The sequence below is a fragment of the Miscanthus floridulus genome, chromosome 6 (assembly GCF_019320115.1).
Source record: "Miscanthus floridulus cultivar M001 chromosome 6, ASM1932011v1, whole genome shotgun sequence".
Lineage (NCBI taxonomy): Eukaryota > Viridiplantae > Streptophyta > Magnoliopsida > Poales > Poaceae > Miscanthus > Miscanthus floridulus.
Window position 1 is genome coordinate 1872187 of NC_089585.1, and position 14295 is coordinate 1886481.

General features: G+C 43.7%; 1 protein-coding gene across 1 annotated transcript; it reads right to left on the reverse strand.

Annotated features, from left to right (window-relative positions):
* Positions 1 to 7087: 7087 nt before the first annotated feature.
* Positions 7088 to 13769, reverse strand: LOC136461506 (protein PAT1 homolog). The gene is made up of 5 exons (XM_066460772.1): positions 13294 to 13769; positions 11758 to 11918; positions 11227 to 11271; positions 10310 to 10379; positions 7088 to 9845 (listed from the first exon to the last, which is right to left on the reverse strand). Exons 1-5 carry the CDS (start codon positions 13412 to 13414, stop codon positions 7795 to 7797), a joined length of 2448 nt encoding a protein of 815 aa, XP_066316869.1. The 5' UTR covers positions 13415 to 13769; the 3' UTR covers positions 7088 to 7794.
* Between the last annotated feature and the right edge of the window lie 526 nt (positions 13770 to 14295).

Here is a 14295-nt window from a genome sequence, read left to right on the forward strand (position 1 = left end):
TTTAGAGCTACAGTTGATAATTTTAAATTAGTTTTCAAATAGAATTAGTGCGTCATCTAAACATTCCGTATAGACAGTTTGAAAAGAAATTCATTTCATTACAAATCTAGCTAATGCTACAGTACTGATTTGATATTTTGTCCACCAAATTCTGGTCAAACTGTAGAAAGAAGGTTTGATTTGTTCCTGCGCTGGTATAGTACTTGCTTTCCTACCCTGTTCGCTTGTTGGTTCCAACCAGTCCAAACCAGCCAACCAATAGTGTTTTTTTCTCACAACAAACCAGCACCAGCCAGCCTAAATCAGCCCAGAAACCAACCAGCGAACAGGCCGACTATTTTTTACGTGTCTGTGGCAGGCATTGCAACCATGGCCACTCCTGACGACCTGCCTCTGTTGGCTGAATGGCTGTCGCTGTAACAGGAACAGGATTAGGAAAGTAAGTAAAATATGCGGTGGAATTTGGAATGGAACACTCAAGCTCATCAAATCCAAGCCCACTCTACTACGGACTACTGTAGTCTACTAGTGGAGCGGAGTACTCCGTTAGCCTGTTGGTGTGTTGGTTTTAGTTAAAGCTTATCAGCTAGTATTTTTTTCTTATAATAAACTAGCATCAGCGGGTTTATCCGTAAAAAAAATCAATCAGCGAACATGCTCCATACGTGATTGACGGTGATTCGATTTTGATGGTGACGTTTTGGTAGCTCCAATCCCCGCAGATGGGTGTAGCCCAGCCGGTAATGATTTGGAGAGGGCCCCAGGGTGTTGGATTTGTCTCGAGAAGCTTGCGCCTCCTATCCCACCACATGCATGATGATTTTGTACCGATCGATCGATCGGGTCACCACCATACTCCTACTCTACTGTACCCATGTGTTTGTTGCAGCGGCGGCCTCAGCTCGGAACCACCAAATGAATGAAAACGCTTGTGTTTCTCTCTTTTCTTTTTCTTTTTTTTTGAAAGTAACGGCGGCAGGAGCTCTGCCTTTTCGATTAAATTAGTCCTGAAAATCTTATAGAGGCACGAATTAAAACACTGAAAATACCCACGACGTTAGAAGAATAGAGTCGGCCCTGAAAACCAGCGCCTTGAAACGCTTGCGTTTCTCTGTCAGCAGCAGTATTTTGTTCGTCTGCCATCCCACATGGGACGTCGGTTATTTCTCTCATCATCATCAAATCTGTTAGGGGCAGGCCAGGCAGCATTCAGCAGGGAAGGAGGAACATGAAAATGAAACTGCGTAGCAAGAGAACATCGCCAAGCTGTTGACACGTCATTCCATCGATCGACCAAGGGGAAGTGGGTCCCGGCCGCAGCTAGCATTCAAAGTCTGTGTGGATGGAACCAGGTGCAGCACAGTGCCCCTGCAGCTTTTCGTGCCGCAGTATCGTTCGTATCGCCGCCACGCCATGTGCGAGACGCAGAGCTTGCTGCCTTTGCTCCCTCCCTACAGTGTGCTGTGCACGACTGCACGCTGCAATTGCACCGAGCACCGTGCTCCTCCTGCTCGTGCTCCATGTGCGCATCTCTCTGTTTTTTTCTCTCTCTCTCTCGGCTCTGTCACGGCCCCTCCCCACCCCTCTCCTGCCTTGTCTTCTCTGAACGACTGATCCAACCTGATGCTCGATCGCTTTGCAACTTTTGCTGCTGTTACTATCGAGTACTACTCCAATTGTATTATTCAGTCCATGGGTTGATGTACCATGGCCTCGAATAAATCCATTTGCTGCTGTTACTATCGAGTACTACTCCAATTGTATTATTCAGTCCATGGGTTGATGTACCATGGCCTCGAATAAATCCAGATAGTAAAGTTTTGGGGCGTTACATGGAGTATCGTATAGTTGGGGTGTTTGGATATTAAGGTTGCGTTTAGTTCGCGAAATTTGAGAATTTGGCTATTGTAGCACTTTCGTTTTTATTTGGCAATTTGTGTTCGATCATGGACTAATTAGGCTTAAAACATTCGTCTCGCTATTTCTAACCAAACCGTGCAATTAGTTTTTTTTCCGTCCACATTTAACGCTCCATGCACGTATCGCAAGATTCGATGTGATGACTGCTGTAGCACTTTTTGGGAACTAAACGTAGCCTAATAAAAAAAACAAATTACTAGAATCCTGTCAGTAATCCACGAGATGAATTTATTAAACTTAATTAATAATACTTCATACATGTGTCTAAATATTCAATGTGATACAGAGTAAATTCTACGGGAGGAACTAAACGGGACTCATGTGCACTGCACTGTGTTCGCGACGGCAGAACGGAGGAATAAAAACGTGATAGTTATTATATATATAGTAGCGATGAAAGCGAGAGCTGTTTGCTGTTGCCAGGTTAAAACCACACCGTTGATGAGTTGAGTTGACACAAGGAGCTACGGAGTACTACTACTCATAGCTACTAGCTGATGTGGATGTGCAATTTGCGTCCTTAATAATGCGAAACAGTAGACGTACTCCTACCCTACAAGTGCATGCAGGAGACCAGGACCGTGTGGTCTCGGCGTACTACAGCAGTGACAACACAAGGAAGGACACGGACGATGGATGGATGAATGTACGGGTAGGAGTGAGGAGTACAGGGAATCCCCATCTCTCTCGTGTCTGGTCACCTCTCAGCTGCTGCTCCGTCTGATCTATCTTTTCACGAATCACATTACTGGGATGCATGGGCACAGGCGTCCAGCACGAAACGCGACACGACTCGTCCCATGAAACCTAAACCCTAGACCCTGCCTGCCTACCTGCCTGGGACACTCCGTAGTCAGATGTCAGAAGAGGAAAGGCAACGGAGACACGCAGACGCAACGATTGGAATTTGAATGCGTGGCACATACGACGCGATGTATCCAGTTTAGTTCCCGTCACATTATAAAACTAATTCCAAACGAATTCACGACGAATCTATTAAACCTAATTAATTTCATTATTAGCATATGGTAGGGTGCTACACCCAGTCAAATCATAGATTAATTAGGATTAATAGATTCGTCTAGTGAATAAGTAATTAGTTTTATAATTAGTTTATATTTAATACTTTAAATTAGTATAAATATCCGATTCGTCAGAGACCGAAGATTAGTACCTGGCACCCGAAGATTAGTACCTGGCACCCTACACCCTCCAGCGGCTGCCTGCTACGAGCCTACGACGAACGAGCAGGATGGAATGGAAGGGGATAGGGATACAATATACAAGTGGCCGGGGAGCAACAAACGGCGGCGGTGTTCATGAACAGTGATGTGATATAGGCCCTGTTTAGATTCCACCTAAAATCCAAAATTTTTCAAGATTTCTCGTCGCATCAAATCTTACGGCACATGCATGGAACATTAAATATAGGTGAAAAGAATAACTAATTGCACAGTTTGTCCGTAATTGGCAAGACGAATCTTTTAAGCCTAAATAGTCCATAATTAGACAATTTTTACCAAATACAAACGAAAGTGCTACAGTAACCAAAAGCCAAAAATTTTCACACCGGGCCATACTATAGGATCGCACCCCCCCCCCCCCCCCCCCCCCCCCCCCCCCTTCTCCCTACCTTCCTTTGCCTGCCGGGTTCAGTTCAGAGATCTCGGCAAACGTGCTACGCCCCTCGGATCCTTCTTATACCACACCAAGCGTTGGCAACTTTACCACCATGCATGTGTGCGTGCACGCCGATCCAAGCAACAGACTAGCACTACCTGTATCCCAAAAAAAATGCAACTACTGTAGGGGGTTACGTGACATCTAAAATAGTTCATGACAAATTTCTAATAAATAATATTATCACTTACGGCTCCAAGTTAATTTATTATAAAAATATATTTCATATCTAATATAGTGGTATCTATTTAATATCATAATTGTTAATAATTTTTTTATCTATAGTTGATCAAACTGAAACATAACACTGTGTTAGAACTATATTCTTTTATAAACGGAGTGAGCCCGTGGTTGAGGAGTCAGCAGACGAAGACAAGGATGCCATTTATAACAGCTTGAGCTAAGCTAGCTGGGGTCTTGTTTAGATCATCTCTAAATTCCAAATTTTTTCACTCTTTTTTTATCACATTAATTTTTGGACGTATGTATGGAGCATTAAATGTAGGTAAAAAAAAACTAATTGCACAGTTTGATTGTAAGTCACGAGACGAATCTTTTGAGTCTAGTTAGTCCATGATCAGATAAAGTTTGTCAAATACAAACGAAACGTGCTACAGTGTCCAGATCGTAAAAATTTGCAATCTAAACCAGGCCTGGGTTGCATACTTCTGCACCAGTTGCCCGATTGGAATTCCATATGTAACCTACACCTGCTAGCCTGGCAGCACTTACTACCATATACGTACGGAGTAGTATGTACTGCTAGTATACAGCAACTTAACCTTCGCACAGCTGGCTGCTGAATAATCCCATTCTCATCTTCATCCCATTAGTAGTGAGACAGAGAGAGGCGCGGCCACGAGCCATGAGCCATGCCCATGCCCATGTGCACACTAGCAGCAGCTGCTGCATTGCGGACGGACGAGGGACGGCGGACCCAGCTGCTAGATCGGCCACACCACAGGACAAATGCCATTTGCATTGACGACACATCCATCTCCAGACACGGACGGCCATTGTTATCATGAGATGCAGATGCAATGCAGTAGCGACATACGTAGAGCCGGCGTACGTTTCTTTATTTCATTCGCAGATTGAACGGCCAGCATCGTCCGAACCTGACAATGCGTAGCATGGACCCCAAGTGTACGGTTCTCTTCTCGAGTCCGGAGCATCGTCCCAAAGAGATCAGGCAGGGTTCGGTATCCAACATGATGTAAGCAAGCAAGTTTATACAGGTTTCCAGAGAAAGAGATTCGTTTGATCGAGTTTTCAGGACACCTTTCTCTGATTTTCAACGAGAACAGGCGATTTGCGACTTTGGTCCATGAATGAATTGTATCTAGCATGTTCGATGAGTTTGACAAATTAAAAGTCTTCAGTTCGTTACTTCGGTGCTGTCACAATCACAAACGCAGGAACCCCACACTAGTGACAAAATTGCAAAGGCGTGGTTTGACACAGTAAACTGCAGGGAAGCTATGCAGGCCAGAGGCTTCAACGAAATATGGAGAAAGATGGATGAAGCACACCTTGCAATCTCTCGATCAGCAGTATTGGTGAATGGCTCTGCTGCCCCGGGCCATGGCTCAGTTGCCGTCGTGGCCTACGGCAAGGCGACCACCCCATTTCTCCATATTTGTTCTTGTTCATCCTAATTGCACATGTACTCCAAGTGCTCATCAGAATTAAGGGCTACAGACATCAGACATCCACTTGTGACAGATGCTGGTCTGCTGGGGATGCCCAGTGCTGTATGCAGATGACACGCTATGCTGGTAGTTGAGGGGGAGTTATCAGACATCCAGGTTCTTAGAAGGGTGCTTGTGCCTGACCAGTTTGCAGACGCCACCGGGGATTGAGATCAACTACACAAAAAAGCATTGCTGTACCTATTCACTTGGCTGCAGAGGAGACTGTTATAGAATGTATTGCTGCTCTTGGATGTACAAGAGAAGGCTTCCCACAGACATACCTGAGCCTGCCACTGTCAAACAATAAACTACGCCTTCCTGCATTTGCACCGCAAATAGCCAAATGTGATAAAATATCTTGCCGGATGGCAGAAAGCACTGCTGAACCAAATGGGCCGAACCACATTGGTGAATTCAGTATATGCCACGGGTGCTCTGGCAATTCCACCTGGGGCTGGGGTAATTGATCAGATCGATAAGATTAAGACGCCGTTCCTTCCTCTGACCAGGCTCTGCAGACTTTAGTGGCGCCAAGTGTTTAGTAGCCTGGGATCATGTCTGTGAACCCAAGGACAGGAGCGGCCTTCGACTGAAAGACATGGGCATACAAAACACGTGCCTCCTTCAGTCCTCCTGAAGAGGATCCACAAGCTGCAACTCCAATGAAGCGTCTTCATGGGCAAGATGGGTTCCAGCAAAATGCCGGTGTTGTGCTTCATTAATTGGCAACCTGCATGGCCACCATTGGCACAAGTCTGGAATGCTCCGCAGATTCCAACAAACCAAGTGGCCGGTTCAGGCGCTTAAAGAAATTCAGTCACCGGATCATATATATGCCGTGTAAGTAAGCACTTTGGCACACCTTCCTACTGTTGTGCTGCTGGCACATCTGGAAGAGGCGCAACAACGTGGTCTTCAGCAACGAAACAACTACACTGACGGCCGCACTAGCCGGTTGCAAATCTGAAGCATTTCTATGGGCTGCTCGGCTGCCGCGTGAAGATGCAGCTATTGGCTCCATCTGGAGCTCCGTTTGTTATGCATCCCGGATGATTTTAGACGGCGGTTTTATCCAACGTGATGCCACATCAACCTCAGGGTAAGTCTTGCCTTCTGGTTCGAGGTTCTGTTCTTGATCGGAGCATGAGGTTAGGTTCATGTCGTCTTCAACGCCTTGCCTTCTAGATTCAAAGGTTCTCGTCCTTCGGAGTCTGCGGTTATGTTCATGGAGCAATCAACTTGCTTTTCGTATTGGCTTAATACTTTAATAGCATGCTGGTAAGCACTACGTAGGAACATGGGACCTTAAGTAGGAACATGGGACCTTAACTTGAGGCTACAATTGACCGCTCAGGCCCTGCTTAGATACTAAACCGTGATATTAAGAAACTAACTTTAGGATCCATAGAAGTGCAAAACTATGGTTACAAAAATGTATATACTGGAGTTTTTAAAACTCCAAAAGACTACTTTTAGCAATACTGTGGTTTTCAAATGTTGTCCAAACACTACACGGAATCATGGCACTTCAGAAGTATTTCACAAAACCATGATATTTTTATAAATTTTGAAAATACTTTGTATCGAAACGGCATACTATTCTAGTTCCCGCTAGATGCTGTCCATTTTCTGGTATATGATTGGCAGCTCTGTAATTTAGTAGCATATTTCAAGTTCTACGTTGCAAATTTGCATAGAATTAACCAAAAAAAAAACTGCAATCGCTTCTTCACAAATATAAAGCTGCAGTTATGAATGCAAAATCTTCCCAAAAGTAGAGCATCACACGAAGCTTTAGTACCCCAGAATCACCAAAATATAAAGCTCTTGATCATCAATAACAAGCATATATAGCAGAATTCCGAGTAAACTCAACAACTTCACAAGATAATGTATCCAGTTACGAATATAACAGGGAAAAACAACAATCTTCAAATGGCTACAGAACCAAAGACCAACTTCCAAGCATTTGCTAGTTTACATGTGTTCCCACATCTTTTTGGCACCCTTCTGCGTGGCCACGGAGAACCTCCAGTAAATTCCCGAGTCAAATAAGAATCTTGCATGCCTTGACGCCACTACAAATATTGCAAACGGAAACCTACAGCTTGAAATATTTTCTTGCAATGCTGGATATTGCCTTTAAGGAACGTGCTGTACAGGCATTACAGCCACTAATCTGCCTCTACAAATAGCAGGGGTTCAGTTCCCTCCCAGAGCCAACAAAACACAGCCCTGCAAAAGGAAACTATCCTCCTAGTCTATCTAGTGGTGTGATGCAACAATGCAGAGAGAACACTGTAGCCTAACAAAGGGAGTCTATGATCCAAACCTGGAAGATACATCCACTTAACACCAGCACGCCCATACTGTACCCAACTCAATTGTAGCTCATGCTCCTTAGAGGGTCACATCTCTAAGGACATCTAGTGCACTCATATTTGCTGACCACCTTAACTTGGTATTGTTTCAGATGCCATGCTTCCACCCAGCTGCCCCATCACCCGTCAGAACTATGGCCAGCGACAGGCACAGTCCGCTGGGCGAACTCAAGCAATAGTCTGCGCTGTTGCTCATCTGTGTGAGGAAGACTGGCACGCAGAAGCTCAACTGGAAGTTCCTTGCGTATCGCTGTTGCAGCAGCAGGGTGCTTGTGCATATTGTGAACCATGCTGTCAAATTTACTCACGCAATACTTAGTAAGCAGCCCAAAGAAAGCATTAAACGATGCTTGCCATAGGGCTCGGTTTGGAGCGCTATAGTCTGGTGCAGCAGGCAGCTCAGTGAGAAGCTCTGTTGCTCTATCCAGGACAGACTTTATGATGACAGTGGCACCATCACCAGCAGCATATCCAAGGGGTCGAAGAGGTGGATGCTCAGACGAGCACACAATTGCTGCAAGACAAGCGCTGAGCCCACTTAAGTCCATCCCACGAATGCATGCAGCTACAGCACTAGCTAGTTTAGTTACTGTCTCAGCTGAACCATCATCAGATGGCAAATTTCCAAACACAAACCTCAGATGCCGGGATACTGCCATGCAAACTATCCTTGCAAGATCGCTACCAGGTACCATGAGGTTGATATAGCGTGAAAGTAGTTTCTGGCCCTTGGGTAGAGAAACAATGCGAAAAAATACCAAATCATCATTTGCAGACAAATGTGTGTTTTTATTTGGACCTAGTGGATCAACCAACTGCAGTGATTCTGCCAGCTGACCAAGGAGAGATTGCCTTCTGTTTTTAAGTTGTAAACCACCATCTTGCTGCTGGCTAAATTGAAGCAAGCGATCAATATCATCTATATCAAGTAGTAGGTTGAGTCCATCCTCAATCGTGATCCTAGCAGCTAGCAGAGGTTCCTGATCAAGAGGCTTTGAAATAAGAGAGTTATCGTCGGTTGCAGAAGCTGGTTCAACATCAAGAAGTGGACGTGGCCTCCGGATGGAAGAAAATGGCAGTCTCCCTAGGGCATCGACCTTAAGGTATGCATGTGGCTCATCCTTGCTCCGTGCACATGATGATGGATCCCGAATCAAGGTTGGGTAGAAGCGATGCTTCGACCTTCCATCCACATATCTGCTGGCCAAACAAGCTTGATGGTAATAATCATCGATGTATGGATCATTTATGTGAGTGGCGGCATGCTGTATTCTTAAAATGTTTTCAAGTTCTTCAGTGGACATATACTTGGATCTAAACCTTGACCTCCCATTACCCATCTTCATAATACCAAACTCAGAGCCTTGGAGAGGAAAATGGTGGCTTTGCCTTCCATGGTGCATTAATGATCTTGTTCTTGGATCACTGAACTCAGGCATCCCAAAATTATCAAACCTATTCATCATTTGTGGTGGATGCTGGGGGCCAAACATGTGTGCCTGTGTTCTTGATGACTGCTGTGAAGATTGCTGAATTGGGAGCATACCATTCTGTTGGCGTGTTGTTAGCATTTGATGGGGCATGAATGTATTCGGACGTTGTAGATGGTTTGGCAGCAAATTTGGCATATTATTCAGCAGATGACCTTGTTGTCCACTGCTGTTAGTTGAGAAGCCTGTTGAAATCATATGGCCCCGGTTTCCACCAAACAATGACTCTGGAGGTGTCCCTCCACGAGGAAACTGGGAGAATGGGGCATCACTTTGTGCAGACATATGCATCTGAAATTCATTGAAAGATGGCATGTTCATCTGATGTGGTTGTCGAGGCACTGAATTGGGTGGACCACCAGGTGGATGGTTTGACATGTATGGTGCATTTGGAGCAGGAATGACTTCAGCAGGATTGTACTGAGGCTCCTTTTGTGGGTATGAGGATGTACGGTGCAAAGGAGATGGCCTTGGTCCAAGAACAGGTTCATTATGATTGTGTTGTTCCTGTTGCTGAGGGGATGAGGATGTTCTGTGCAATCTGGAATCAGCAAGGAGAGAAGAACGGCGCTGTGGAGGCCACCAGCCATTGCCATTTAGTCCTTGCTTAGCACCTTGCACGTACTGATCAGGCCAGAGTGGGGATTCAAATTCTGGAGCCCAGTCAGCAGCAGCAGAACCTACCAAAGTGGTAAAATATCACATTAGAACCAAGAAAATGGACATGCAGATGTAGCAGTTCAACTGCAACACATGACAACATTATTATATAGAAAAGAGCATATACAAATAATTTCTTCTTCTTTTCATAAAATATCTGTACAAACAGTCAAATAAAAGGAATGGCTAATTATGTCGTCTGGCAATGGAAAAATCCATCAGGGCATCCCACAAAACAATTATCACAAATGTATTACCATGTTATGAAAATTCCTTAAGAGTTTACAAGGACATCTAGATCATAATAAACATATTCAAGAACTCTGATCTATCTAAATATTTAGTATTAGGTAGATATTCAAATATTCTTCTCGGTAAGGCAAGTTGTTCCTGGTAGAAGTATTATTGAAAGCAAGCAAAGAAACCCATAAAATTCTTAAACCAAAGAATTATATAGATTATTAACCAGAATGGCAGAACTCACTTTCTCTTGAAAAAGAAGTCCCAAGGTTATTTACCCCAATATGCTTTGGTAGGTTAACATCTCTTCTTAGCTGAAAATGAAGCGCACACAAAATTTTAAAAAGGTACGGTATAGGTATATCTCAAGAATAATCTCTTACAATGAAAAGTTTATATGAAAGGATAACATATGCAGGCAATTTAACTCTAATAATCAAGCCCAGCAGGTAAATCCAGAACACGTAGCCCATATGAGATGTATATTCTGCAGTTATTTTATGATTCTTTTGTTTGTCATAATTATGTACATATGTAAGAAGAACCTGAAAAAGCAAGCATACAAGTCATGCTGGTATATTGCAAAATCTACAAGAAAGGTAGAAATCCCAAGTATGAAACATTGGAAGTATTTTTCCTTTTCAGTACAATTTCTTTGGAAGGGGCAATTGTAGATCAGGTCAATCATAAAGGGGCACATTGGATGCTACATTTCAGATAATTTATAGCAAAATAATTTTCCTGTTTAAAGGCAGGTAAAGCAATTTTTCACATAGTACATTTTTGCTTGAATTTGTAATACATGCTTCAGTAATCACAAATCAGTACATAGAACACATACTATACATCAAAGTTATGATTCATTGTACTTGTACAAAGAAGAAAGATTACAAATTGACACCACAAACTTCATACCCCTCACTTTTTTAGAAAAAAACTTTGTACCTCAATTTCTGGGTGCAAATAGACCATTAGGATAGCTTTAGGGTTACAGTGAGTACATGGACTCTTATTAAAAACATGTAAAGAATGTAATATGAACACAAGGATTTCCTTAAGAAAACAACAGACATAAAGAAAATAAGTTTGCGCTGAAAGTTACTGCAATGAAATTCTAGTTTTTTTGACAGAGAGAAATTCTAGTTTTAGGGGAAAGATAACCTTTGAGAATGTATCTGCAAGATCTGAGAATGAACTATCTTCAGCCTGAAAAACAAGTTAGCCTAGGTGAGAAGTGAATACAAACTATACAAGCCATAGAGCTTTTTCTTAAAAGTTCAGTACAAACCCACCAGGCATCAGTCTGACTTTACAGTTTACATGGAATAATTTGAGTGTATCTGTTAGACTAAAACTAAACTTTACAAGATTCATGTTCTGAACTAACAAACTTAACAGCACAACAAAAGAAGAATGAAAAAAAGCCAATACAAGTGCATCTGCAATCTTCTGAGAATATTTGATACCCCCCCCCCACACACACACAGTGACACACTCAATACATTTTGCTAAACAGTATCTTCACAGTGCTATAAGAAATTATTCATTTACCATAGTTGTACAAAGATATAACAGACTAACAGTTATACTCGATACAGTACTTGTCCAGCTCCAGCTTGGAATAAATAGTTAAAGGTTGTATTAACAACTGAGTAACTGACATTAAATTACTCTTGTCCAGCATAGTCCTACCTCTAGTGCAATCTCTTGAGAAGAAAGTGGGCGCTCTAAATCATCGAGTCCAGTGAAAGCAGCATTACTGTCGTTATCATCTTCGAATCCACCTAGTTCAATGTCCTCCAGCACATTGTTGCCAAAAAAAGCATACTGTGATGCATCAAATCTAGTGTCACCTGCATAGAAGATTTCAAAATTATGTCAACTAACATAAGGTGCTTAGGTACAAGCCTAAAAACAGCAGATAACAGAAACCAAGGTCCAAGAACAAACATGCACTATTTGGATTTTGGCATGATAGGAAGAGTGAGCAGAAGGTTCAGACTTCAGAGAAAATTAAATCAATTAAATTATCATGCTTGGTGCACATAATGACAAAAGAGAACACTAGCATATGCAAAGAAACACTAATAATATCACATATAAAGCTCAGAAAAGAGGAGAAAAGAACCCTGTTCCTGTTTCCCGGCGTTTAGATCATTTGAGACTGTTAATCCTAGAGGGACATAACTATAACCTTAAAATTCTTGCAAGGGTTTTAACCATAGCAAGCAAACTATATGTTGTATTGCTCTGATGGTTTTGAGTGCCATCAGAAACAGAAAACTGTGGTTGATAAAATAAAATGAGGCTGTTATTTTTTTACTGCAAAGTATGTGTTGTCTTTGTACTTGTCAAATGAATTTGACATCTATTCTTATCAAACCGATTGCGCCTACTTATTATTCATAATATGCAGCACACAGAAACATCCCAGCTTTTGGTTCAAAGAAGCAGAACTCCAGTTGCGTTTATACACTAACACTAGCAGTACAACATCAATTTTAGTAAATTGATATCCACACTTCCACAGCATACCATATTCGACCAGTGTCTAAGTAATTGTCCATATTTTAGCTAAAAGAAATAGATCTCCATTTGCTATCGTCTATAAAAGCAGCTGCAGTGTTGAGTTGAAATTGAACCATGGCAACAGAAATCGAACATGACACATTGTGGACATTTACTGCTACCTGTCAGACACAAAATCGGACTCCAAACTTGAGTCGAACTCAGGGAATTAAAATATTTGCTCGCCAATGCATCCAAGATCGGGCGATGCAACAGTCACAGGAAGAGAGAGAGTTTTTACTTTATTGTTTCTGGGTACTACAAGCCGATGGCCACACTAGTGGTTGCCAACCTCTGTTTGCATTCGCTTCTCGTCAGCAGCACGGTTCGAAGCCACGCCGTGGAAGCCCTAAGCCCTAGCACTGTTCAACTACAAATAGTCATATGCCTTCAGGAATTAGGAAGAGGCAAATTTTATTTCTGGTCTCAATGCCGTGTCACAGGCAGTAAGAAAAACGAGCTTAATTCGCATTCGCTAACTAGTGTGCAAGCCCAACTACACTGTTCCATTTGGTATCGTCGACAAGCCCGTTGAAACACGATACATCTCCAGGAATGAGCAAGAGTCAACGTGAAACCCATTTCATTCCCCGACTTAAAAGCCGTGTCACGAGCAACAAGAAAAACGAGCTTAATCTGAGTCTCCGTCATAACACGTACCTGTATTAGAGGTGTTCGCGTTGGCAGCAGGTACCGCCGCCGGCGGAGGCCCCGGCTCCAGGAGAAAGTGGCCCTGGCGCAAGGGCACGGATCCAGAGGTAGGTTCCCCGGTTGGCAGCATCGTCGTCGTGTCCCCAGTCGCGGGCCACACCAGGCGGCAGTTCACCACCGATGGGATTCGGAGGAGGAGGGGGCCGGAGTCGCGGCGCTCTGGACCGGAGCAGGCGGGAAAACCGGGGTCACAGACAGACCCGCGGACCGTGCGACGCGCGCGTGGATGCCGGGGCCGGAGCGGGCGGCAGCAGCGCGTACACGCGCGGTGGCCAGAGCGCCGAGCTGCTCGCCCGTGGATCGTGGCCACCGGCTCGAGGCTGGAGGAAGCGAGGGCGAGGCGGTGCGGCGTGGAGGGGACGGAGGAGAGGAGAGGAAGACGATGACCCTAATCCCGCCGTTGGGCTGGGCTGGGCTTGGATGCTTTTGGGCTTCGGCTATATTTATTGGAAAAAAGGATCGGCAAAACTCTTTATTTATTTCAAAAGGGCTTGTGGATCCAGTTTCCCACTGTTCCGAATTTTGACATGGCATGAGAAAACACAAAAACGAAGGGATTTTTGTGCAGTTTTATTTTCACCATGGTTGCTGATTTGGACAAAGTCTGGGAAAATATGAGTAGGAGTAATTCTGAGCAAGCAGGTTGCAAGTGCCGTGTTGTTCTCGTCAGGTCGGTTTGGCTGGGAGCTGGATGGGATCGATGTTGGCTGATCACTTTGCACCGGAGCCACTAGTTGCTGCGCCGCGATGCAGATCTACTCCACATATCAATCAAACTCATCATTGTCAGCGTCCTCATGTTCTCTCCTAAGACTTTCTTTTTTCCGGTCACTTATGCAGGTCGGCACGCTCTTAGCCGCCCGTTCGTTTGGCTGTGGTTTATCATAAATGATCGTAAATTTCCAGTCATAATAATATTTTTCTCTTATACAAATCAGCTAGCAGTACTTC